Source organism: Bos indicus x Bos taurus, chromosome 6 (assembly GCF_003369695.1).
Source record: "Bos indicus x Bos taurus breed Angus x Brahman F1 hybrid chromosome 6, Bos_hybrid_MaternalHap_v2.0, whole genome shotgun sequence".
NCBI lineage: Eukaryota > Metazoa > Chordata > Mammalia > Artiodactyla > Bovidae > Bos > Bos indicus x Bos taurus.
The window spans coordinates 29,709,915-29,737,362 of record NC_040081.1 but is presented as its reverse complement, the minus strand read 5'-3'; the positions used below and the strand labels follow the sequence as shown (position 1 = coordinate 29,737,362).

The 27,448-nt window shown below is 37.4% G+C and overlaps 1 protein-coding gene across 16 annotated transcripts in view; it reads left to right on the top strand.

The window, feature by feature from the left end:
• Positions 1-27,448, top strand: part of BMPR1B (bone morphogenetic protein receptor type 1B) — a 448,576-nt gene that overhangs the window by 310,703 nt on the left and 110,425 nt on the right. For 2 of the 16 annotated variants that reach the window (XM_027544042.1, XM_027544034.1), the window contains exon 1: positions 21,473-21,492. The exons of 10 other annotated variants lie outside the window; for them this stretch is intronic. Coding sequence is in view for 1 of the 6 variants with exons in the window: in XM_027544022.1 (XP_027399823.1) it covers positions 25,675-25,747 (73 nt within the window). In the remaining 5 variants the exon portion in view is untranslated. Of the gene's footprint in view, positions 1-21,472; positions 21,493-25,387; positions 25,748-27,448 lie in introns of those variants that run through there. 4 more of the 16 variants (XM_027544022.1, XM_027544033.1, XM_027544041.1 and 1 more) reach the window with 4 other exon arrangements.

Here is a 27,448-nt window from a genome sequence, read left to right as displayed (position 1 = left end):
GCACTATATTTCAGATGTTTTTTTTTGGCCTGCTAGTATTCATCATTGGTCTTTTAAAAGTCACTAAATCAGTTCCTACTGACTTTCGTATGTAATAGGGCAGACATGCTATGTAAAATGTTTTAAAGTATGTAGAATTTTACATATACTATATATAGGGCATCTGTAAGCAAATATTTCTGAACCCACCATTGTACATAAGAAATTTAGAACTAACATTATGTTAATGCTGTATGAACATTGGTTGGAATAGGGATGCTTGTTTGCTTTTGGAACTGGCCTGTCTTCAAATATTATTGGTAAAACACATATTTATAGAGCTCAGCAGAAAATGAATGTGTCCTGAGTGTGTGAGGAGTGGATTATGTATTCATAAAAGATAGCTTTCAAAGTAAATGAGAAGTAGCTTGTTTGCAGAACAATTCAGTAGTTTATGTATATATATATCTTATTCCCTGGGAGAAAAGAAATAGGACAGACAGTGTGGTCAGCGGTGAGGTGGAGAACTTGTTCAATGGCAGGAGGTTTTGTCTACAGAACACGAAGGCTCACTCAGCTGGGTCTCGGCAGTATATTTTATAAGGAAACCTGTGTGTAAAAATAGATGTGAATGAAACTTCTTTTAGGGCACAGGGTCCTATGGTTGTTACAGAGCCACTTTGTTTTAATGGAAAGAAAATATGAAAACTCTGCATTTGGAAGCAAGTCTTAGGGGAGTGGCTTTGAAAAAGTATCTTTTTGTGCACTGTTACTAGTAAGCAGCCAAAACAGGTGTGTTTTCTAACCACACTGATTAAGTAACTACCTTAATCAGCATTTCTCAAATTCTGTTAGGGCGTACTTCGTTTAGAATACTAGAAATCATATATAATGATTTGGTACACTTTTTCTGTGAATTTTGGCAGATAATTCAATATTTGAAACAAAAGATGAAATTGAAGGAAATTGTGTTGAAGTTCTAGGTAATCTTTGCTATTTACCCTTTAAAAAAATCACATGATACACCCAGTCCAGAGTTTGAATGTTATTGTCTATGACAAGAAAATGCTTTTATTTCTATGGTGTTTATAAATGCCTATATTTACAACTCTCTTTGTAACATCAGTGGAGTTTCTGAAATTTGAGTTTATAAAAAGAATATGGAATTAAGTTAATATATGACTATTACAATATTCAAGTAATATATACATAAATCTACTGCTAGTTTAAATCAATTAGAGGGATTTAATTTAAAGTCTGTTTTCCTCGTGACAGGACTAAAGAGAACAACCCTATTTATTGCAGGAAGGTCTGTGTTATGGATTTTCAATAATGTCTTGGAGCTCAGGTTAGATACAGTGAGTGGAAGCTACTCTGTTAGTATCATACTCAAGTTAAAAATGAGAAAAACTTTCAATGCTTTCTTGACCTCCATAGTGAAAGTCAAAGTCACTGGTCATGTCCGACTCTTTGCGACCCCGTGAATTCTCTAGGCCAAAATACTACAGTGGGTAGCCTATCCCTTCTCCAGGGGATCTTCCCGACCCAGGAATCAAACCAGGGTCTCCTGCATTGCAGGGATTCTTTACCAGCTGAGCTACCAGGGAAGCCCAAGAACAGGTGTATTTTCTTTACCATAAAATTGCCACTAACTTTATTCTCTTATGTGAAATTATTTACCATTTCTAATGAAGAGTCCATAGGGCTGAAGATAAATGAAATCTAACACATTTAAACACACATACCCCCCAAACTTTGCTCCATACCTTTCTTTCCTCTCCTTAGAGACTTCAGCCTTCTCCTTTATAGCATGCCTGCCAACAAAACTTCTCGTATGGTAAAATGTTTTCAATTTATATGTTCTTTCCATCTCTTATGTCAGAGACCCTTGAAGTTACTTCAGATCTCAAAGCAATGATGGCAAGCCTTCAACACTCACTTCTTTTAAAATAAGTTTATATGCATTTGTGTAATACATTTTCTGGTTCTCTGGCTTTGAAGCCTCTGCCACAAATGAAACAGACCTCTCACACAAAATACATTTTAATGTATGCATGCTTATACACATGAATGAGAACGTATATAATACAAGAAGTCCTAATGTGAAGATTTAAAGACTGAACAATATCTTACAGGTTACAAGCTTTCACATATGTTCTGTCATTTGTTCAGTATGACAATATTGTGAGGAATAAGGGGATTTCTGTTTTGTAGCAAGAACTGATGCTAAGAGGGATTAATTGTGGTAGAGATGGAATCTGTGACCCTTAGTCTAATGTACTTTTTATTAGACCACACTAAAAATTCTATTTTAAAACCCAGCAAGATGACACTGCTTATTAATAGAACGGTTGAATTAAGAATTGTCGGATCTATCTATAATGTAGCCTATGAGGCCAACACTTTTAGCTACTTGAATAATGATTCTAGCAGCTAATATAATAGAGTCTATATTTGCACACTGCATAGTCTTTGTCCATTAAAGGAAAATGTAACATTAATTGATTTATTGATTTTGCTTTTAGAAAACTCCATTTTCTCTTTGATGAGAGATGATTGGTCTTGACAGTTGAAGGTATTTATTGCATTTCAGATTAAAATTTTATCTGCCAGACGAGTGTCTCAGCCTCTTAGGGTTTCCCCACTCTCTAGGATTCTACTGGCTTCTTCTCCTTCCAAGATCAGTGCTGTTGCAAACTTAAGAAGCCTCGTGGTATTGAGAGAGGTGTGTCCGGTCCTGGTACTATCCTATGTAACCCGCTGCATCTACCTCTGTAAGGACTGCCCTCCTGTTGGCTCAGTCCATGGTCTAAGCTATTCTAGAACACAGTCCACAAGCGATGGTATCTGTAAATGTAGTATCAGCACAGATAATACAACTTACTTCATCCATCCCATAGATGTCAATTGTCTCTGTTGTGTGCCAGGCACAGTTACAGATGCTTTGGATTTTGTAGTGACCATGACAAAGTACCTGCTTCCAAGTGCTGATATTTAGAAGGAAATGGCCAATAAATACAAAACAGAGATCCTCAAATCAGACATGACCTGAAGAAAATGTTAGGAAAGTTGGCATTTATTTTTCTTAGGCTGGCCACAGAACTGAAATCTAAATAAGGAGAATAAGTTAGAGGGACAAGTGAAGGGACTGTGAGATTAAAGGAGTGTGTTGTGCTCGAGGGCTAAAGAGAACACCAGCATTCAGAGGACATTTTGGGCAAAGGGGAAAGTGATAGGAGATGAGGTCAAAGAAGCAGGCAGAGGCTGAAACATGTGGGCCACAGTAGCAAGTGTGGTTTTCTTTGTAATTGGAGGTTTTAAGTAGGAAAGTAGCATGTGATTTACACTTTGCAGATGTTTCTTTGGTTGCTGAGTGGAGTACTCCCTCTGAGGCAGGACGTATGGAATCAGTATCCTAAAGGAGGCTATTCTATGAGTTTCTGCAGGACTGTAATTTAGTCTAGAATTTTTGCAGTGGAAGTGCTGAAAAGTGGTTCAATTTAGGATATATTTTGGATATAGTACTACCAAGTCGTGATATAATGTATTGAATATAAGACCTGAGAGAAAGAGAGGAATTAAGGAAGATCTAATGATTTATTAGATCTAATTCATTAAGAAAGATCTAATGATTCCCTAGTGAAGGACAGGGAAGCCTGGCATTCTGCAGTCCACGGGGTTACAGAATCAGACAAGACTGAGTGACTGAACCACAAAAATGATTTGTGAACAGAAAATATCTCTTGTAAAGGGTTAAAATGGTAACAGCTTACCTGGCTGGTTTGCTTTCATTCACTCGGTCATTGTTGTGGAAATGTGAAGTATCTTGATAGAATCCGCACTTTACACTCAAATTGTTTCCTAGAAGTTGCTGCTTCAGTTGGTTCAAATACACCTATTAGCCAGAAGAAGAGAAAATGGGATACATGTTGGAACGCACTTTTCAATTTCGAAATGGTTTTCAGAAACGTTATTAGGAATCATATTTTGAATATCTGTTGTAGAACTGTGATCAAAGTGTCAGTTCACTAAAATGCTTTTCTGATGACCGTAGTTTTATTTACCAAGAGAGAAGGTAAAGAACATTGCTCATATTTGTGCTATGAATTTGAAAGACCTGATATGGTAATAATAACCTATTTTAAGATAGCACATATAATCATTAAACCTTTGTTTAGGTTTTAGCATGACTAGCATAGATTTGTGATTGTGTTTTTTTGGGTCACAAGTACACTTGACATTATGTCAGCGCCCCTTGTGTAATCAATGTGTAACAGTGTATCTTTGCTCATTTTATAGAACATAACTTCATGATATGCAGGTTGATATTTGTGTCTTCTAATTTATAACATTTTCTTCATACAAATCATCTATTTGATTTTGTAATCTTAATGAAGAATTAAACCCCAAATGATAATAGAAAAAATAATTCAGTTATTACACAAAGGTATAGACTTCAGAATATCCTTGTAAAGCTGTACGTTTGTAAAGTTACCAAATAACTTTGTGTCCATACTGACTCCATCCACTTTAAGCATGATTTCTCACTATTTCTTAGTCCAGGTACTTTATATATTATATTCTCAGTTTTGTTACTCATTAAAATGAGTAACATTACTCATTTTTTAAAATACTTTTCCTTTAATGTTTATATAATTCTTAGATACCATTCGAAGTTGTCCCTATAATGTCTATATTATTTTAGATAAAAATAATAATTGCCAGATTACTCGGGATTTAATTTAAAAAATGAGTGAAGTATACCATAGTTATATATCTATATAGTCTGTGCTTTTAAAAATGAAAGGCAAATTTTTCTTAGCTAAATTCTTAAAATTATCCAGCTTATTACTTCTTTCTCTGTGGCCAATTAAAAAAGAAGTAGTACTCCATGGGGTTGCAAAGAGTCGGACACGACTGAGTGACTGAACTGAACTGAGTACTCTCTAGGGTCAGAAGACCAGTTAGCATTGTTTGTCAAACAAAATGAAAAGAAATATTCGATTCCAAACTGAGAAGAATCTATTTCTCATTTAACTTATTTTTTTCTCATGTGTTTCACTTGATTTAAAAAAAAGAAAAATTAAAATTATAATACTAATTGATTTGTCAGTTAATCTCTTAGAGTCTGAAATGTTTAACTAGTTATCTGAAGTTATCTGATTAAAAATGTTGAAGGGGGAAAACCAGAATTTCTCCATTTCTCATGACCAAATCCTACATGCTTTTCTCTCAGAATGTGGATCTGAGAGGGAAACCCAGCTTGCTTTATTATTCATCTTTCCTTTTCAACTGGATGATAAAGGCTGAGCCATCACATCAAGCCTATTCTGAAGATGTCCTGAGTAACAATAAACCCTTTGTGATGAAAATAGCACAGGGTAGCTATTGACAAAGTTAAAAATCCTGAACTTACTTATAATCTATATTACAATGTACTTTGCACATCAGCAGTCTTCTGCTTATTGACTGGGAAAATATAAGCTAAAATGGATTATCTTAAATAGAATATAAAGTTTTTCATTTTCAGCCTTGTACTTTAACCACCAAACCACTCAGATAATTAAGTTGGTAGATGAGATGCCGGCTTTTATGCACATATATTGCCTGATGTGTTCTATACTTTTTATTAGGGGTGGTAATAATTAATCATCTTTTATCTGTGTGTTACTTTCTACTTGATGATACTTTTTGCTATGTCAAAGATTGTTTTGCAGAAATAACCTGACCACAGTGGAAGAACCCCTAGAGTAAAGGAAAGCACCCTAAGATTCAGATGAATTAACTTAATGAAGATGGTGTCTTCAGTGCAGAGGCAACAGGAAGGCAGGACCAGAAGCATTTACCCCAGGAGGTTATATATAGGATGATTGGAGACATTCCTAGAGACAATGAAGCACTGGCATTTATTTAAGAGAGAGGCTATTTCACTCAGAGGGCTCATGCTGGAATTAACTGGTGTCATTTTGAAGGAGGGTTTTGCTAATTGGCATCTCCCAATTGTATATAATGCCAACACCTTTTTGTATTAATTATTTCCCGTAAGCATAACTCAGTAAAGGAAAACTCGTTGCAGGTTTATAAAGATTTAAGAGGAACTGTTGCAATTTAATTGGTTTCCAAAAGCCCTATGTGAACCAAAACAGTTGGTTGGCATTATTTGTATAATGTTTTGTTGTTCGACGTTGCGAGCATTATGTTCATGTATTGTGGTGATGGCCTGCTGAGTAATTGCAAGGTTCATTATACTACCAAGACTGTCAAGGGGCATTTATGGATATTCATGTGCAGTGAACCCTTGAACTTGAACTGGTCATTCTTCTCTCCCATGTCTGAAATTGTGTTTACTCTAAATGGCAGGAGAAACTTTAATTATGAAACTAGTAAAGAGGAAAAATTACCTAAGTTAAAGTTTAAAGTGATAAAAAGTGATCAATGTATTTAAAAATGTACCTGCAATTTTTCCTTTCTACTATTAAAATGTTATAGTGCTGACACATAATTGCATGTTAATAAATACATATGTATGTTTACCCACACATACCTCTTGAGTTTTGCTTTTTAAATTTCTTTGATATTTCAAAAGTTTTTGAATCAATGTGCAATGCTTGGATCATATTTTTAAATTTTACATTAATATTTTCAATTTTTTATTAATATTTGGCCAGTAAATAGAATTTCTACAGTATAAATAATGGATTTCTAATTTTTTACATGGAAATATATTTTGGGTGCACATTTGTCATGAAACAGTATGTCTTTGAAATACTTTAAAAAGCTTAGATTATGAGTTTCTTTGAGAGTACAGATGACATTATTATGGTAGAAGGGATTTCTTTATGAGTGTCCCTCCACTAGACTTTTAAATTCTTGAGAATAGAAGCATTCCATTAACTAATCTATGTATCCTGTCTCCAAGTGCTCAATGCATAGTGCATGTTCAATGAAATCTTGCGGAACTGAACTGAAGAGAGCTGAGAGAAAAGCAGGAATATAAGAGAAAATTGTAATTGAAAATACAGATACAAGTAGAACGTGGAGCACATGGAAACTGGTGGCAAGAGATGAAACTGGAGAATGAGGCGGGGCAGATGCTTCTGTTGCAGGTGATTGGATCAGATAGAGACAATGTTATGGAGCCACTGCAGGATTTTAAGCAGTTAATCATTCTTCACAGTGTTACGGAGGATGGAAATGGGGCAGGAGTAGATCAACTCTCTGATTCACCCTGGCTGGGATATAGTATTTTGGAAGCCTGGGTTGGGCAAAGGTTGTTTCCCCCCACCCCCTTAAAAAAAAACAAACCTCTTAAAAAAATTAATTTTGGTAAAACATACATACAATAAAATTTGCTACCTTAATGATTTTTACATGTTACAATTCAGTAGTGTTAAATATGTCCACATTATTGGGCAAAGTTGAAACTCATTCTGTTCAGGCAGTTGTAGCATAATACATCATGCTGAGTGACTTAAGCGGCCATGGACATCTATTTTTCACATTCTGGAGGCCTGAAAGTCCAAGATCATGGTGCCAGAATATTGGATTCCTGGTGATGACCCCCTTCCTGGAGTTAGATTGCTGTCTCCTTATAGAGCAGAGAGAGACAGAGAACACAACAGAGTTAGCTCAGATCCCTCTTCCTCCTCTTATAAAGACACTAATCCCATTATGGGGGCCTTACCTTCATGACCTCATCTAAGCTTGATTATCTTCAAAAGGCCCCACCTTCAAATACTATCATATTGAGGGGTTATGGCTTCATCATATGAATAACAGCATTTATATTTTTGTGACTGGTTTATTTCACTCAGTATAATGTCTTTAAGGTTCATCCATTCTGTAGTATATGTCAGAATTTCCTTCCCTTAAAAGGCTGAATAATGCATCATCATGTGAACATTCCATATTTTCTCTATCCATTCATCTATTGTAAAACTCTTGAGTTACTATTACCTTTTAGCCCTTGTGTATAATGTTACTATGCACATGGGTGTGTAACTATCTTCTCAAAATTCTGCTTTAAATTCATTTGGATATATATCCAGAAGTAGAATTGTTAGATTATAAAGTAATTCTGTTTATGATTTTTTAAAGAGTTACTCTTTTCCATACCAGCTGTACCATTTTACATTCCCACCAACAAGGGTTTCAGGTTCTTCACATCCTCTCCAAATAATTATTTTGTTTTTGTTGATAATAGCTATTCTGTTGGGTATGAGATGATATCTCATTGTGATTTTAATTTACATTTCCCTAGTGATTAGTGATGTTGAGCGCCTTTTGGTGTGCTCGTTGGCCATTTATATATCTTCTTTGAAGAAATGTCTATGTAAAGTCTTTGCCCATTTTTAAAATTGGGTTGTGTTTTGTTTTTGTTGTTGTTGCTGCTGCTGCTAAGTCGCTTCAGTTATGTTCGACTCTTTGCAACCCCATAGACAGCTGCCCACCAGGCTCCCCCATCCCTGGGATTCTCCAGGCAAGAACACTGGAGTGGGTTGCCATTTCCTTCTCCAATGCATGAAAGTAAAAAGTGAAAGTGAAGTCACTCAGTCATGTCTGACTCTTCGAGACCCCATGGACTGCAGCCTACCAGGCTCCTCCATCCATGGGATTTTCTAGGCAAGAACACTGGAGTGGGTTGCCATTTCCTTCTCCAATGTGTGAAAGTGAAAAGTGAAAGTGAAGTTGCTCAGTTGTGTCTGACTTGTAGCGTCCCCATGGACTGCAGCCCACCAGGCTCCTCCGTCCATGGGATTTTCTAGGCAAGAGTACTGGAGTGGCTTGCCATTTCCTTCTTCGTTGTTGTTGAGTTCTAGGCATTCTTACATATTCGGGATAATAGCCCTTTATCAGATATATGATTTACATGTTTTCTTCCATTTCATAGGTTGCTTTTTCATGCTATATTAGGTTGCTTTTTCATGCTATTGATTGTATTCTTTGATGCACAGAGGTTTTAAGTTTTATGTTTACTTTATCTATTTTTTAAATTGCCTATGGTTTTGAAATCATATCCAAAGAATCATTGCCCAATGAAGGAATGTGAAACGTTTCCCATATGTTTTCCTTTAAGAGTCTTATACTTTTAGTTCCTATGATTAGTTCTTTGATCCATTTAGAGTTCATTTTTGTATGTTGTATAAGGTAGGGATTCATCTTTACTTTTTACATGTGGATATTCATATTTTCCCAAAACCACTTGTTTAAAAGACTGTCCTTTCCTTACTGAATGGTTTTGGCAGTCTTGTTGATGCTCCCTGCTGGAGCAAAGGAAGAAAAGGGCCTTTGGTGCATGGAAATGAGAAATGGACTTAAGAGATAGAATCTTGGAGAGACACCAGAAACTTCCTAAATAAGATAATCCTGGAGGCAATTTCAGGAAAAAGATGGTGGAACCTTTAAAAGCACAAAAGGGAAGATTTAGAGCAACTTCCAGAGCCAGAAAGAGTGAGAAAATAACGTTTTGTTTGTTTTCAAAAAATATGTGAAGTAAACAAGGAGGGAAGTGTAAAAAGTGTGGAAAAAGATGAATGATAGGCAGTTTACCTTAAGGAAATATAAAGTGTCCTATGGAAAACAGTAGGCATAAATAGTTATAATGAAGGGTGAGGTAATAAGATATGTGTCATAGACATGTCAAGTACTATGGAAGTTTGGAAAAGGAAACAATTATTTCTACCAAGGGAATGAGTTGGGTCTTCCTGGATATATTGCTCAAAATTTCAGGTTGAAAGCAACAGAAACCAACTATGATTAATTTACACAGAAAACAAAGCTACTAAGAGGATATTTGCTAGTTCATAGATTATCCAGGAAGAAATCTGGATTCATCCAGGAGGTGATGTAATTCCAACTGAGCTATTTCAAATCCTAAAAAGTGATGCTGTTAAAGTGTTGCACTCAGTATGCCAGCAAATTTGGAAAACTCAGCAGTGGAGACAAGATTTGAAAAGGCCAATTTTCGTTCCAGTATCAAGGAAGGGCAATGCCATAGAATGTTCAAACTACCACACAGTTGCAATCATTTCACATGCTAACCAAGGTAATGCTCAAAATCCTTCAAGCTAGACTTCAATAGTACGTGAACCGAGAACTTCTGTATGAACAAGCTGGATTTAGAAAAGGCAGAAGAACCAGATATCAAATTGTCAACATTTGTTGGATGGTGGAAAAAACCAAGGGAATTCCAGAAAAAATCTAGTTTTGCTTCATCGACTATGCTTAAGCCTTTGACTGTGTGGATCATGATAAACTGTGGAAAATTCTTCAAGAGATGGGAATACCAGACCACCTTACCTGCCTCCTGAGAAATCTATACACAGATCAAGAAACAGCCATTAGAACTGGACATGGAACAATAGGCTGATTCAAAACTGGGAAAGGAGTGTATCAAAGCTGTATATTGTCACCCTGCGTATTTAACTTCTATGCAGAGTACATCATGTGAAATGCTGGGCTGGATGAAGCTCAAGCTGGAATCAATATTGCTGGGAGAAATGTCAGTAACTTCAGATATGAAAATGACACCACCCTAATGGCAGAAAGTGAAGGAAACTAAAGATCCTCTTGATAAGGTTGAAAGAGAAGAATGAAAAAGCTGACTTAAAACTCAACATTCAAAAAATTAAGATCATGGCATCCGACCCCATCACTTCATGGCAAATAGATAGGGAAAAATTGGAAGCAGTGACAGACTGTTTTCTTGGGCTCCAAAATCACTGCAGTGGGTGACTGCAGCCGTGAAATTAAAAGATGTGCTTGCTCCTTGGAAGAAAAGCTATAACAAAACTAGACTTTGCATTAAAAAGCAGAGATATCACTTTGCTGACAAAGGTCTGTCTAGGCAAATATATGATTTTTCTAGTAGTCATGTATGGATGTAAGAGTTGGACCATGAAGAAGACTGAGTGTTGAAGAATTGATGCTTTTGAATTGTGGTGCTGGAGAAGACTCTTGAGAATCCCTTGGACTGCCAGGAGATCAAACCAGTCAGTCCTAAAGGAAATCAACCCCACATACTCATTGGAAGGACTGATGCTGAAGCTGAAACTCCATTACTTTGGCAACTGATGCAAAGAGCCAACTCATTGCAAAAGAACCTGATGCTTGAAAAGGTTGTGGGCAGGATGAGAAGGGGAAGACAGAGGATGAGATGGCTGGATGGCATCACCTATTCAATAGACATGAATTGGAGCAAACTCTGGGAGATGGTGAAGCCTGGTGTGCTGCAGTCCATCGGGTCTCTGAGAGTTGGATACGACTGAGCAATTGAACAACAACCAGGAAGAAATGAGAACCAAGTTTGGAAGACACACTACCTAGAACTGTATTTAAAATTGCAGCTCAGTATTCATCTTGTAAGAAGGACAGCAGTGTCACCAGTTCAGCATGGGCATTCTTACTTACCTGCTCGCATCTTCAATGCTAGGTCCAGATGTTACACCTGTACCTGGTACTGCTGCTGCCTTTGGAAGCGCTGGTCAGAATGTATGCCCTGAGCTCTTTGGTAGCTTTGTGTAAAGTCTGGGAGAGGCACATCTGATTTGGAAGGTTTTGGTCCTATAGTCATGTCCTAGCTGCTAGAGAGGCAAAGAAAGTGAATCTGTGAAATTTTTTACCTTCTATTTTGGTAGAGTTCTGTCTCAAACAAATGGAAAATGCCCAACACTTAGGAAATGAGAAGGGCTTAAAGCTAGGTGATTGCAAAGCATGGTAACATCCACAGGGTTAAGAGAGGTAGAATTTGGAGTGCTTTTAAAGTAATGATAGTATTTAGACTTGCGTTTGTAGTTGGAAATAGGGGAGTGGTGGTTCAAAAAAATAGGTTTAGCCTCGTAGTCAAAATGATACTAGCTGAAACCTGGGCTTTACAAAGGAAAACATTTGAGAGAAGAAATCATTGGGAAAGAATCATGGTTATCTATATTATATGAACATGAGAGGAAAGAAACTTGGATAAATAGGCCCTCATTATGAAAACCAAATGAAGAGCTTCTAGTGAGACCTTAGTAAATTCTCTGTGTTCAATTTACTTTTAAATGAATGAGGATTTTAAGAGGGAAAGTAGAGACAGTGCCACATGGCCGGGGGACAGAAAGGATTTGTTGAGTTTTGAAAGAAGAATTTCATTAGAATGGTGGTGATAGAATCTAAGAGCAAGTAGAGATTTACAAGGAAAAAGGAATTGGGTTGAGAGTAAAGTGGCAGTAAGGGTCAGGTGCTTGAGGAAGTGAGAGATAAGGCTCGTCAAAGAAAATACTTGGGAAAAAAGATTAATTGAGCATCTACCGCATAGTAACCGTTGCGAGTGCTTGCAGAATCTAAGTGAACAATGGACAAAGATCAGTGCCCAGGGGGTCCTTATTCTCTGCAAGGGTGAGGGGAGCCAAGTAGTTAACAATAAAAATAGCTAGTTTAATTTTATAGTGGTTAAAGGTAGTAAGTAGACAAAACTAGTAAAGCAGAGTAAGAAAAATTAGTTGGATTTGTTCATCTTTGAAAGAAGAATTTCTTTGGAATGATGGGAATACAGGTCTAGTAGGGACTGGTTGGAGTTTGGGGATGGGAGTGTTGCAGTGGTTCATGGGGTATAGGATAGGCTTCACTGATTTGAGAATGGAACCAAGACTTGAAGAAGGTGATGGAGGGAGCTAAGTAGATATCTAAGGAAGGAGTGTTGCAGGCAGAGGAATGGGAGACCCAGAGTTCTGAGCTGGAGCATGCTTGATGTGTTTGAGGAACAGGATGAGGAAGGGGAAGAATGGTGGAAGAACCCAATGAGGTATTTGGAAGCCACCTTTTATATGACCTTGTAAACCACCACAGGGACTTCAGAAGGACATCCTAAGCATCTACTCTAGGACTGACAGCTTTTTGATACTTTTTGTAGCCCACTATGGGGTTAATCTGAATCTTCATATACAATTCAGAAAGACTTCAAACTTGCTTTTCATAGGCTATTTTTAACAACTTCCAGAAAGAGATAATGAAAAACCAATAAAGATAATGTTAAAAAAGAGATGCAAAGTGAGGCAAGATTCTTTACTGAAGAGACAGAAGGTAAACTGTGATTTAGTTTTTTTTTTTTGCCTCAGAGTGAAGTGAACATCTTGTTCAATTGTCAATTTCTGATTATATACATATAATTTAATGAAAAATTGAACACCACTTTTAAACAAGTGTTTCTAAAAGAGCAGCTATTGCTTTTGAACTTCCTCTTTTCCTTTTTTTTTTTTTTAACAAATTTTTTAGTAAAGGTGCTAATGAGATGTATTGAGGACTCAGAATAGAAATTATGGTGACTATTTAAATCAGATTGATCATCTGGATTGGCCTTAAATCATCTGAATAAATTCAGGTTTTACTCATGTCAATTAAGGTTGAATTTGAACCTTTTGGCATAATCCTGAAGATAACTCTCTGGTTGACTAAATTTTTCAGTTTTCAGTTGGGTATTTGATAGTAACAGACATGGCCACACAGGTTGTTGACTAACTATAGTATAATAAGAAACATAGAGCAAAGTGAACAGATAAAGGGATGCCTATGTAACTAAGATTTTTGTATTATACAAGAGTGGTATTAGAATTTCATATATTTTCATTAGACTAGTGGGGATTTTGTTTCTAATATGCCACTGATTTTATCTGCTATTGTGGTCTGTAAAGCTCATCTTTTTCATCTCCATAATTTAAGCATCTTATTTTTGTCACTTCATGTACATTTAGTATCCTCTGATTTGGCTATAATGCTTTGGATGGAGCATGGAAGAAAGGGTTTCACTAAGACTGAAGTCTGATTTCGCTGTATGGTGATATACTCTGATTGAATAAGGTCTATGTGTGGGTTTTTTTTTTTTAATTTATTTATTAAAAACTATTGGTTTAAACATTCAAACCAACCCTGAAACTTGTGAAAATTCTCCAGATATGGGGTATATTAGAAAGGCTTTAATGAAGCTATTATAGAAAATGTTTCTTCTCATAAAAAACTCGAAACACTAAACAGCTGTGCTTTATATCTGGGGACAGGTGAAGGAAGATAGGGAATTATATGCATGCGTGTGTATTTATACAAGATACAATATATTTCAGGCATCCTTTTGGTATCAACCATCTGTCATTAGGAAAGTATTTTCAATATACACAGTTGACTTCTGGCTGGTAGAAGAGATGACAGGTCTAGCATGTTATGATTCTGAACTGAAAATTGTGACAGTCTTACTTCTCATATTTGAAAATATTTTTGCATGTACATAGATTTTCAGTGTCACATTAAATCAAAATTAGCTTTCAGTAACCCTTGTATTTCTTCTACCATCAATTTGTAAAAGACTACTAAGAGCTAAGTCTGCTAAGAAATGTGGAAATCATATACTGGCAGCACGACTGTTGAAAAAATACCCTGAAAAAGCTGATGGATGCTAAATAAAACCAAACTTTTCTTTGTTATAAATGTCTTCTCTTTTACATTAAGAAACTTTTCCTCATGTGATTCCTTATATACATACTTAGGTATTTTCCAAAGAGTGGAAAACAGATTTTCTAGGAGCTGGCTCCATATGGTATGTGAACTTAAGCATATATTCTTCAAATGTTTAAATAGGCCTATACTTTAACTCCTTTTATATTTCTTTATTTGTGTAAACTAAGATGCACCTTCCTTCTAATTTATATTCAGAGGAATTTACAAGGAAACATACAAAGTAAACATTTTTTGTATAATAACTTAAATATAAATTCTTATTTTCAGTTTAATACCAGTTCAAGTTGGATTTGCATGAAATCAATGCATAATTGACTCTAGGATGAAATAAGAGTAGAGTGATAGTAATTGTCTTTAAGAATTGATTTTTAAATGATGACTTTTATAATGGCTAGCAAGAGATGCAGAGAGATACTTGGAGGTTTTGCTTTTATGCTTAGGGGTGCATTAGTACTAATTTGATAAGATAATATCCTTTGGAAGAGAGCTTCAGGTAGGACAAGTTAGTAGCTTCTGTGGTTCATTATTTTCCCAGTGAGTAACTTTAATACTGAAGAGACTGGGGCCAAAGTATTAAAACAACAAAAATTCTTTTCGCACACAGTTCCTTGCAAGTGGGGTGAAGTAGATCTTCTCAACAGCTTTCTCATGTGTGAAGAAGATAGCATCTTTCATTAAAACAAACTTGGACTCATCTGTTGGAGGGGGGAGTGCATTACATTGTCCTGGTGACTTCCTGCACCCACTTTTTCTTTCTAAGTTGACGGAGTTGCCGCACTATACCTGCTGAAGCACAGGTTGACTGAAGGGAAAACAGTCTTTGCTCCCTCACCTTAGCTGCTTCACTGGTTTGATAAACGTACCCTGAAGGGCTGCTGGAAAAGTTAAAAAAAGATGTATACAAGACACTGCTTTAAATCAATGAACATAAGCTTATGTTTTAATTATTATTAATACACTTTTTATAAACAACTAATACACACAGTCTAGAGGCAAGTTACATCTCTCACTTTTATCTGAAACTGCTGACCTCTGAATTCACCGCTTTGATTACCGGAGTGTCTCTTGTCCCATTCCTCTGAATCCACAGGTTTAGGATTGAAGGTATCTGATCACTCATTTGCTCTAGCCTTCAGAATTTCTGGTAGTCATGTTCTTTGAATGAATTTTATCAGCCCATGTCTCTGAGTCTTCCATCAACTGAGTGGATGGTTTCTGCCCCAGTTATTTCTTGCAGAGCAGAAGCATGTGAGTCTCTAGCCAGTGAAATACTAGTGACTGATCCTATCTACCTGTGACCAGTTCCAGGCCTCTTTGGCTCAGGCTTACTCTGTATTCTCATCTGTAAGTGGGAATGATATCCCTGGTGGCTCAGACAGTAAAGAGCCTGCCTGCAACGTGGGAGACCCTGGTTCGATCCCTGAGTCAGGAATATCCCCTTGAGAAGGAAGTGGCAATCCATTCCAGTATTCTTGCCTGGGCAACCCCATGAACAGAGAGCCTGGTGGTTTATATAGTCTGTGGGGTTGCAAATAATCAGACACAACTGAGTGACTAACGCTCACTCCCTCACACAAGGAGCAGTGAGGACCAATGAGGCAATGTATGTTAGTTACATAATGTAGAGCCTAAAGAATAAAAGTTCACCAAGTGGTGTGTAACATCAATAGCATCATCATCCTATAATCTTTTAGAAATAGCCTATTTATCCTCCCTGGGTTACTTACTTTCCAGCTCCTGTCAAGACATCTCCCTCTCATTCAAATTTAGCTTCTTATCTGACGTAGTCATACTGACCAGGTGATGGATTGAATAGCATGCAGTGAATAGCATACAGAATAATCTCACATTTATGTATCACCTGGTTCCCTATTCCTGGAGCACAAGTGTGACCTTCAGTTCAGTTCAGTCGTATTCTTTGGCACTCAGCTTTCTTTATAGTCCAACTCTCACATCCATCAGTTCAGTTCAGTCCAGTTGCTCAGTCGGGTCCAACTCTTTGCAACCCCATGAACTGCAGCACACCAGGCCTCCCTGTCCATCAACTCCCTGTCCAACTCCCAGAGTTCACCCAAACTCATGTCCATTGAGTCGGTGATGCCATCCAACCATCTCATCCTCTGTCATCCCCCTTTCCTCCTGGCCCCAATCTTTCCCATCATCAGGGTCTTTTCAGATGAGTCAGCTCTTTGCATGAGGTGGCCAAAGTGTTGGAGTTTCAGCTTCAACATCAGTCCTTCTAGTGAACACCCAGGACTGATCTCCTTTAGGATGGACTGGTTGGATCTCCTTGCAGTCCAAGGGACTCTCAAGAGTCTTCTCCAACACCACAGTTCAAAAGCATCAATTCTTTGGTGCTCAGCTTTCTTCACAGTCCAACTCTCACATCCATACATGATCACTGGAAAAACCATAGCTTTGACTGGATGGACCCTTTGTTGACAAAGTAATGTCTCTGCTTTTTAATATGCTGTTAAAAGTTATGACCAGCTGGTCATAACTTTTCTTCCAAGGAGTAAGTGTCTTTTAATTTCATGGCTGCAGTCACCATTTGCAGTGATTTAGGATTCCAGAAAAATAAAGGCTGTCACTCTTTCCACTGTTTCTCCATCTATTTGCCGTGAAGTGATGGGACCGGATGCCATGATCTTCATTTTCTGCATGTTGAGCTTTAAGCCAACTTTTTCACTCTCTTCTTTCACTTTCATCAAGAGTCTCTTTAGTTCTTCTTCACTTTCTGCCATAAGGGTGGTGTCATCTGCATATCTGAGGTTGTTGATATTTCTTCCGCAATCTTGATTCTCGCTTGTGCTTCCTCCAGCCCGGAGTTTCTCATAATGTACTCTACATATAAGTTAAGCAAGCAGGGTGACAATATACTGCCTGACGTACTCCTTTTCCTATTTGGAACCAGTCTGTTGTTCATGTCCAGTTCTAACTGTTGCTTCCTGATCTGCATACACATTTCTCAAGAGGCAGGTCAGGTTTTCTGATATTCCCATCTCTTTCAGAGTTTTCCACAGTTTGTTGTTATCTACACAGTCAAAGGCTTTGGCATAGTCCATAAAGCAGAAATAGATGTTTTTCTGGAACTCTCTTGCTTTTTTGATGATCCAGCGGATGTTGGCAATTTGATCTCTGGTTCCTCTGCCTTTTCTAAAACCAGCTTGAACATCTGGAAGTTCACAGTTCACATATTGCTGAAGCCTGGCTTGGAGAATTTTGAGCATTACTTTACTAGCGTGTGAGATGAGTGCAATGGTGCGGTTGTTAGAGTGTTCTTTGGCATTGCCTTTCTTTGGGATTGGAATGAAAACTGACCTTTTCCAGTACTGTGGCCACTGCTGAGTTTTCCAAATTTGCTGGCATATTGAGTGCAGCACTTTCACAGCATCATCTTTCAGGATTTGAAATAGCTCAACTGGAATTCCATCCCCATCCACTAGGTTTGTTCATAGTGATGCTTTCTAAGGCCTACTTGACTTCACATTCTAGGATGTTTGGCTTTAGGTGAGTGATCACACCATCATGATTATCTGGGTCATGAAAATCTTTTTTGTATAATTCTTCTGTGTATTCTTGCCACCTCTTCTTAATATCTTCTGCTTCTGTTAGGTGCATATCATTTCTGTCCTTTATTGAGCCCGTCTTTGCATGAAATGTTCCCTTGATATCGCTAATTTTTTTAGAGAGATCTCTAGTCTTTCCTATTCTGTTGTTTTTCTCTATTTCTTTGCAGTGATCACTGAGGAAGGCTTTCTTATCTCTCCTTGCTATTCTTTGGAACTCTGTATTCAAATGGGTATATCTTTCCTTTTCTCCTTTGCTTTTCTCTTCTCTTCTTTTCACAGCTATTTGTAAGGCATCCCCAGACAGCCATTTTGCTTTTTTGCATTTCTTTTCCATGGGGATGGTCTTGATCCCAGTCTCCTATACAATGTCACGAACCTCCATCCATAGTTCATCAGGCACTCTGTCTATCAGATCTAGTCCCTTAAATCTATTTCTCACTTCCACGGTATAATCATAAGGGATTTGATTTAGGTCATACCTGAATGGTCTAGTGGTTTTCCCCACTTAGCCTTTCTTTGCATCACACTGAAACCAGGTATTAATAGAATTATGCCTGTATGGGGTTCAGAGGTCCTAGGGCAGTCTGGAGGTTTATTATTGTTTTTTTTTTACTTTATAGCTTATCTTAACAAACTACCTGAGTTAATTTTCATTAGTACTTTAATTGTGTAAGTTGCCTTTAATTCTCTGGTACTCTTTAATGTTAATTGTTTTTTTGTGTGTAGTATTCTTATCTTGTGTGCAGGCTCTACAGGTCCTTGTTATATTCATGGTCTGACATAGGCTTTTTAAAAAAACCTCACAATCTCTAGGTAAATGATAGTGTCCTATATTTAAGATATTATTCTGTTAGAAAATTCCATGAAATATCTTTTTGTAATGGGTTTGTGCTGATGATCAAATTATACCCTCTAAGTCCATAGTGTTACATTATTTTAGGAGAATAAAGTTTGGGCTTATTTATTCTCTTTTATAAGCTCTCAGATCCCTTTATTGAGTTGTGAGGAGTAGCAATGATAAAAGACCAACACTGAAAGCCTGTATCAGAAGATATTATGTCTATTTCATAATATTGGGATTGTACCCTGTCCGTCTAGTCAAGGCTATGGTTTTTCCAGAAGTCATGTATGGATGTCAGAGTTGGACTGTGAAGAAAGCTGAGCACCGAAGAATTGATGCTTTTGAACTGTGGTGTAGGAGCAGACTCTTGAGAGTCCCTTGGACTGCAAGGAGATTCAACCAATCCATTCTAAAGGAGATCAGTCCTGGGTGTTCTTTGGAAGGAATGATGCTAAAGCTGAAACTCCAGTACTTTGGCCACTTCATGCGAAGAGGTGACTCACTGGAAAAGACTCTGATGCTGGGAGGGATTGGGGCCAGGAGAGAAGGGGACGACAGAGGATGAGATGGCTGGATGGCATCACCAACCTGATGGACATGAGTTTGAGTGAACTCCAGGAGTTGCTGATGGACAGGGAAGCCTGGCGTGCTGTGATTCATGGGGTCGCAAAGAGTCAGACACAACTGAGCGACTGAAGTGACTGACTGACTGACCCTGTTAATAATGATCATATTTTTATTAGGTAATAATGACTTATGCTATTGATTGGTATTTAATTTCATTAAGATATGTTCAGAGTATTTTATCACAAATACTCTATTACTTTTATAAATGGCTCAAAAAGGATGCCTTCTATGATGGTTGTTATAAAATTCATAGTTTTAGTTTTTGATATATATCTTTAGTGAACAATTATTTCAGGAAAAAATATCAATCTGCTAAATTTATTGACCTTGTTTATAAGTAAAGGTTTGGAAATTTTAAAGCTGAAGTGCAGTCTGGTTTTCTCTTTTTTACTTGTGTGTGAAATTTTTTTGTTGCTAGTGGTAACTGTAGAGAATTTTTTTCAAATAGCACCCTTTTAATAACAATGGTCTCCCCAAATATACTGTGGCATAGCTTTAAACTTTATTAAGTCTGTCTTGGACTCCCCCTTCCTCTCTCTGAGTAAATGGAAGAAAAGTTTGGCAGGCTCCATGCTGTGCACTTGATTGATGTCCAGAACATCTGAAGGACTTTTGTGTCCTGCCTGCTCTCCATGAGTGCATAATGTGTGAATACTTAAAGAAGGTCAGCCCTTATCACATGTAATCTAGGCCTGAAGGCAGATCAGCAGTGACAGTCATATCCCGTAAGTAAGAACACAAATCATCCTCTACATGCTTTAGACAAGTTGTGGGATATTTTTTCTCTCTTTTTACCCCTTCCCACTCATGGGGGGACCTTGGCAGAGCCATGAAAGCAGAGAGAAGACGTGCTCAGAATAATATGTCACTCTTCCGAGGGAGGAAGGGATTGTTTATTTGTCATGATGTGATGGTCTTTCACTGTGCAGCTGAAGGGAGCTTTGGGTTGTTGATGACTAGTGATGTGGAATGCTGCAAATTAGAATGGGGTGGGGAGGCAAGAGGCAGCCTGAAAGCCGCTGAAGTTGTGGCCTTTGTAAACCCCAGAGTCAGGAAAAAAGGTTTTTTGCACACTTGAGTTCTATTGTTTATTTTTTCTCCGATAAGGGAGTAGCTTTTTATATTATTTTGTAAGTGTAAAGCTGAAAATCAGAATGACAAGATGCATTAGCCAGTACAATTTTGAACACACTTTTCTATTTTTTGTGCAACTAGTATGAAAGTATGAAGACTATTTTGCTGCAGAACTCTGTGGCATTGTAGGTCCTTAAAATGCTATGACTTCTAATAGGAGCAAGGAAAGAACTGTTTTTTATGTGTCTGTGTGTTTGAACAGAAGTTTAAAAGTAAACATTCCAAACAATATTAGCAGAGATGTTCAAGTGTTAAAATAACACTCACCTTATTGTTCTCATGGAGACTATTAAGGATATTGTTGCATTTTCTTACATAAAAAGGAAAATGTTTTTCATCTAATCTCAAAAAGTTTACTAGTTTCTTTTGAAACCCAATCAGCTGCAAGAAGTAGTTGTGGTCAGGTCATACAATGAAAACTGCAGACACCCCATTCAGAGGCCGAGGCATTGCTTCCTATGCATGTAAGATAAAATCAAAAATCAAATTAGGAGCTATAGGGCCCTTCCTTCCCAATGTCTCTCTCCCACTCTGCTTTTCCAGCCCAGTTTCTCTGCTCTCAAGGCATATACAGGATTTCATGTTCTCAGCAAACATTGCTCTTTTTCTTGCTCATAAATGTCTGTACTGTCTGTCCTCTGCTTGGAATCCCTCTGCCTCCCTTCACGCAGTGAATTCCTACTTATCTTTGAAGACCCGGTTCAAATGCCTCTTCCCCACAAGTCCAATCCCACCCCCGGCCAGAATTAATCTTTGTTTATGCACTGTATTCTCCATGTTCCCTCGGCAGAGCCGGCCATGTCTGTAGTGCCTTGTCATGATTTGATTGTGTCTGTCTTCACCCACTACAAGGTAGGCTTTGTCCTAAAGGCAGGTATGGTGTAATGTTCCCATACCCCCTTCACTTGACACAGTCCCCCACATATAGTTTAAAAAGCTGTGTCTATATATAAAATCAGGAGATTTGGGGCAGTTTTATGTGAAAATAAGTCACAAGTTGAAACTGTTAAAAAGTAGTCTCATATTTTCAAACTGCTTCTTGTATTTCTTCAATTGCATAATGACTTAATAAATGAGGTAAATAAAATAATTAAATCAGTATTTGCCTTTGTGAGTATAATATGAATTTTTAAAACTCAATTATCCTAAGATATATTGTGTGTGTATGTGTGTATGTGTATATATATATATATATAAAATATCCTTGTTTTAATGATCATATTATTTGTGACAGGAAGAATTTGGCAAATGTCATATTAAAGAACATTATTGTTAATAAGGATTTTTTTTTTTTTTTTTTTGGTCAAGAGGCAGTAGAGTGATTAGTGAAAGTTGTCAGGAAGTTGACTATTTTCTGATGTCCTCCTATGTACTGGGCACTGTATTCAGTAACTTCTGTTCATTTACTTGTCTTATTGGTATAACAATGTTAACAGGTACTGAGCAGATTATAGGACAGAGAGTTTAAATAATTTACTTAAGATTACACACATGACACAAAGAGACTTTCTCTATAGATGGATCCACAAACCTAGAGTGAGTGCATCTGTGTATGAATTCTACAGATTATGCAGAGTGATGACTCGTATTCATATTGGTAATACTAGCTGCAGTCTTTTTTTTTTTTTCCTTGCCCCTCTCAGGTGTACAAATTCAATTTGATACCCCTCTTTCAATATTCTCTCAGAGCTTTCTTTGAAGCCTCATTTGGTGTGTACTTTACAGTGAGTGGGCTAAATCATATACAAATATGGATTTTTTTTTTCTTTGCTAAGTCAGATTTCTGATCTGCATTACAAGACTTTTTAAAGATCTTTTGAGCCTGTTTGTCTGGAATCGAAGTGTGTGTTTTATACAACATCTCCTGCATTGTTGGTACCTAAAAGAAAGGTGAAAGGATTAGTTGCTCAGTCGTGTCTGACTCTTCGTGACCTCATAGACTGTAGCTCACTGGGCTCCTCTGTCCATGGAATTCTCCAGGCAAGGATACTGGAGTGGGTTGTCATTTCCTCCTCTAAGGGATATTCCTGACCCAGGGATTGAACCTGGGTCTCCTGTATTGCAGGCAGATTCTTTATCATTTGAGCCATCAGGGAAACCTGGCATATGTTAAATGGTAACGGCAAAATGGAGGGAATTAATAGGGCTACCTCTTGAATTTCTTCGTATAAGTTTAAAAAAAAAAAAAGATCTGTATTGCCAAAAACTTTGACTAAATGAAAAACTGTTGTCAGTCTTCTAATTTTCACTTCTATTCACATGAGTGAGTGTGTGAGAATTGCTCAATCATGTCCGACTCTGTGAGACCACATAGACTGTAGCCCACCAGGCTCCTCTGTCCATGGAATTCTCCAGGCAAGAATACTGGAGTGGGTTGCCATTTCCTTCTCCAGGGGATCTTCCTGACTCAGGGATCGAACCTGGGTCTCCTGCATTACAGGCAGATACTTTACCATCTGAGCTACCAGTGAAAGTGAAAGTCACTCAGTTGTGCCTGACTCTTTGCAACCCCATGGACTATATAGTCCATGGAATTCTCCAGGCCAGAATACTGGAGTGGGTAGCCTTTCCCTTCTCCAGGGGATCTTCCCAACCCAGGGATCGAACCCATGTCTCCTGCATTGCAGGAGGATTCTTTACCAGCTGAGCCACGAGGGAAACCCTCTACTCACATAATTGGAGATTCAGGTTTACAGACTCATCTTATATTCTGAAATCTTAAACCTTTATAAAAATTCATTAAGCCAGTTCATGCTCAAAAGCCTGTCGGTTATTTATATGATATATAGCCTAAACTCTGTAACCTTAATTCAGAATCCTACACAATCTGCTTCCACTCTGTCTGGCTTTCTTTCCAGCCATTTACTATAGGAGCCATCTGTTGCAGTAAGATTTTTTTTGTCTCATGCTATTGCACATATAAAATATTTAATCCTGCCTCTAATCCTTGCTCATATAATTTCCTCTCTTTTCATCTTCTCTATCTCTGTATAAGTTCAATTCATATTTCAGCATCCAGCTCTGCCTTCAGTGTTGGGCCCAGTCTAATCCATCCCTTACTCTGATTTTCCATCTTTATTCCATTTGAAGACACTTCATTTTAAAGTGACTACTGTTTTTTACTTAGTTCTCTATTACATATACACTGCTTTTTCTATGGTACTGTGAACCTCTTGAGTGCATTTACTTCAGCTAGCACATAGTTCATCAGAAATGGTTGCTGGTATGTCTTGTTTTGAACTGAATTAGGATTTTGGGGCAAGAGCAACTATTCCCTCTTTATGCTTTGTACCATTTGTGGATGCCCGTATTGGGGAAATGTGAGCAGTGGGAACTGTCCCACATTTTAGCCATTCACTCGTCATCCCAGAACTTAAGGCTAGGTTCCAATTTGGCAATGGAACCATGTTGTGATGTGGCACTGAGCCGAATGTAGAAAGGTTGGACAAGAGGTTCTATTTGATTTTGGTTTGCTCTTCACTCACGTGACCCCTTTGATCCTGATCTCTCTTATTCATTTTAGTATGCCGCAGTCTCCCTAAAAGGAATATGGATAAATGATACTGAAAGATTATCTCATTTACCTCCCGAAACTTCTATTTTCCTGAGAAGTAAGGTCTGTGGATTCTGTGAAATGCTTAACATGTAGTTAAAGCTTAGAATATTCCAAAAATTTCTATGTGGTTATGTGTGAAATTCCATTTCATGAAATGGAACTGAGGATGTTGGCTTGATAGTATTAATAGCATTTATTAAATCCTAACAAGCAATTGTTCAGCTACTCTAAGACAGAGAATAGATTTGAATGCCATCCATTAGGATAGTGCTGGGAGTTGCTGGTGTGTGTGAAAAGAAGTGGGGGTGTCTCTTAAGAAGGGGAAGAAAGCAGAGATTTTTTTTTCCAAGAAAGTTATTCTTAAAATTTCAAGTAAACGCATTCTAATGCTATCTTAGATATAACCATTGAATTATGTCTCTGCTCTCATACTCAAAAATCCTTTATCATGCAAATGGATTAGATTTAATAACTGCTTTTGTTTCTTTCTATAACACTGAAAATTTGTTTATATTTTTTGCTGTTCTTTAATTATCAACAGTTCCCAGAGTGAATCAGAGTCTTGTAGTCCCTTAGTATCAGACAGGTCACTCAGAATATCATTAGAAAGTTGAAATATTACAAAATATTCATAGTTATATTGAGGCACAATTATAATTAATGTGTAAAACATTGAATAACTTACCTTGGTTTTATTCACATAATAAAATAGGTTAGGTCACAGTACTTTTTTTTTGCTCTGTAGAAAACTTCAAACTATAGTCATATCAAATTAATTAATGAATAGCTTAACTGAAATCTTTCAACTTGGAATATTCATTAAAGATGGCTTTTGTATGGGACCCTTTTTTGTATCCATGCACTTGATTCAGAAGCATTTGCCTCATTATATAAATGTTGATGTAGTGTGAGAAAATGCCATAACGTGACACTTGGATGTGTTGCAACATTTTTATCGTATTATCAAAGAAAAAATTTTTATTTCTCTTTGTCTTTCTATGATTCCCAAAGAGTTACCATTCATGGCAGAGGGGAAAAAAAAAAAAAAAAAAGCAAAAACCCTTAACAGAAGAAATAAGCAGTTGCATGTCAGCACAGTATAGGTATGTGTATCTCCGGAATGTCTCCACAGCTGCCCAGGAGGTGTGGGGACTTCGCCGTGGTCAGTCCGGAGCGAAGTCCCGCCTGCCCTGGCCTCTGTGTGGACAGCTGGGTCAGGCTCCTTTCTTAAGAAAACAACCCAGCCCGGGGTCCTCACCGCCCTTTGTTGTCCTCCCCACGAGGTGATCAGTTGAAGTCTCCGTGGTGACAGAACCAGTTTGTAACAGGCTTGTCTTTCACGGTCCTGTCTAGGGCTTGCTGGCAGGCTTGCCGGAAGCTCTGACAAGAGTGGCAGCAGAGGAGTCTCCGTGAAAGAAGGAAAGGCAAGAAACAGGAGGCTTAAACAGGCAGGTCACATTGACTGCTCTCCTGCTGCAATGGGTTGGCTGGACAAACTAAACTGGCAGCTTCACATTTCCTTGCTCATTCTTCTGTCTATGCACACGAGGGGTAAGAAGATCAGTGCCCCGCAGTACAGTGCTGACAGGGGGCTCCGTGAATGTCTGGTTTCGTGGTTTTTATCACAGAAGGGAAAGTTCAGGGCAGAAGTTCAACGGCTAAACATTTCCAGCTCCCATCCTCCAACTGCTCTGTAACCTTACTACTTTCTCTGTCGGGGCAACGCTTTGTAGAGTGTATGTCAGAATAATTTTAAAAGGGATGCGAAGTTTCTGTTTGTTCTAGCGATTAATTACGTGCAGTCTAATTTGGAACTCTGAGGATGAGGTTGAGTGTCAATATGCTGTGACAGTTTATATGATGAATTTAAGAAAACAGTGTAATAAACTTTGTTTTGATCATTTAAATTTATTTGAGTATTGTTAGGTTTTTTATAGTTAGCTAATTAACTTTGAAGTTCATTGTAATTTTACATGGATGCATTGAGTAAATCTGTAGTTTTACAATGGCAATAATTGTAATTTGTGAATATGTCATGTTTACCCATATTTAAGAACAGGGGCTTTCTTAAATGATCATTTTGTTCAGAAGAATTATTCTTGTATAAAGTTGCCTAAAGGAGAAAAAAAAATTAAAATTATTTTAAAGAGCTAAAAGAGTAATTATGAAAGTAGCTGAACTATTTTCAACTTAGAAGAAGGATAACTTAAAATGGAACAATTATCTGTGATAGTGATTGGTAGTGAGGAAGTCACAAAGTTGTAAATAAGGAAATAGCCCTTTTATAAAATTCAGCCAGGTGACAAAGGGAATATGTGTGAGGTCGAAATGCATTTACAGGTCAGCCTCATATGCCTGGGAATGCATTTAACAGAACTTGTTTGGCAGTACTGTTTACTTGAGAAGCATGTATTACCAATTGGCATATATTTGGATTGACACTTATAAGATTAATTTTTCATAATCTCACAGTGTTCCATGACACTATGTAAGTATTATATTTTGTTACTTGGCTCCATGAAAAAATTCTTTTAATTTCTGGTTATAGATACGTGTAATTCAAAAGACTTTTGTATGTTGATATGAGGAAACAACATGTAATTCATTTACCTGGTTGGCTAATTTATTTTCCAAAAATTGTCATAATCTGGTACCTTCTAGAAGAGACAGAAAGACCTCAGGGAAACTTTCTTAAGAATGTCCGAAGAAACTCAAAGCATGATATATATGAGGTGAAAAATCTTATTCCTCTACTCATGCTACCACTATTTCTTGATTGCCTAAGGGCAATTTTTCATTCCCTGTTTATCATTTTCCTTGAAACCTATGAATACATAAACTATTTATCATTATGTCAGTCAAAAGTGAAGAGGCTATATGTTACAGACTGAATCTTTGAATCATAAATATTAGGATTAGAATACACCTTAAGATAGTATTGTGTGGTTGACTTTTCAGTGAGAAGGTTGAAGCCCAGAGACATTCCCTGCTTCTTTCTGTGAAGCATAACCTTTTTAACTCCCTGTTCAGAGCCCTTTCATATGAGTGCCCATGTGGGTCTGTGTGTGTCTACTAATTTATTTCGTAGCATAGTGGTTAAGTGTATGAACTCTGGAACAAGAATGCCTGGGTTTGAATCTTAGCTTCACCACTTACTAGATTGTAAACTAAATCAGGAGTCTTATTGGTGCCTTGATTTTCTCAACTGTGAAATGGGCATAATAATAATAACTAACCATAGGATTGACTTGA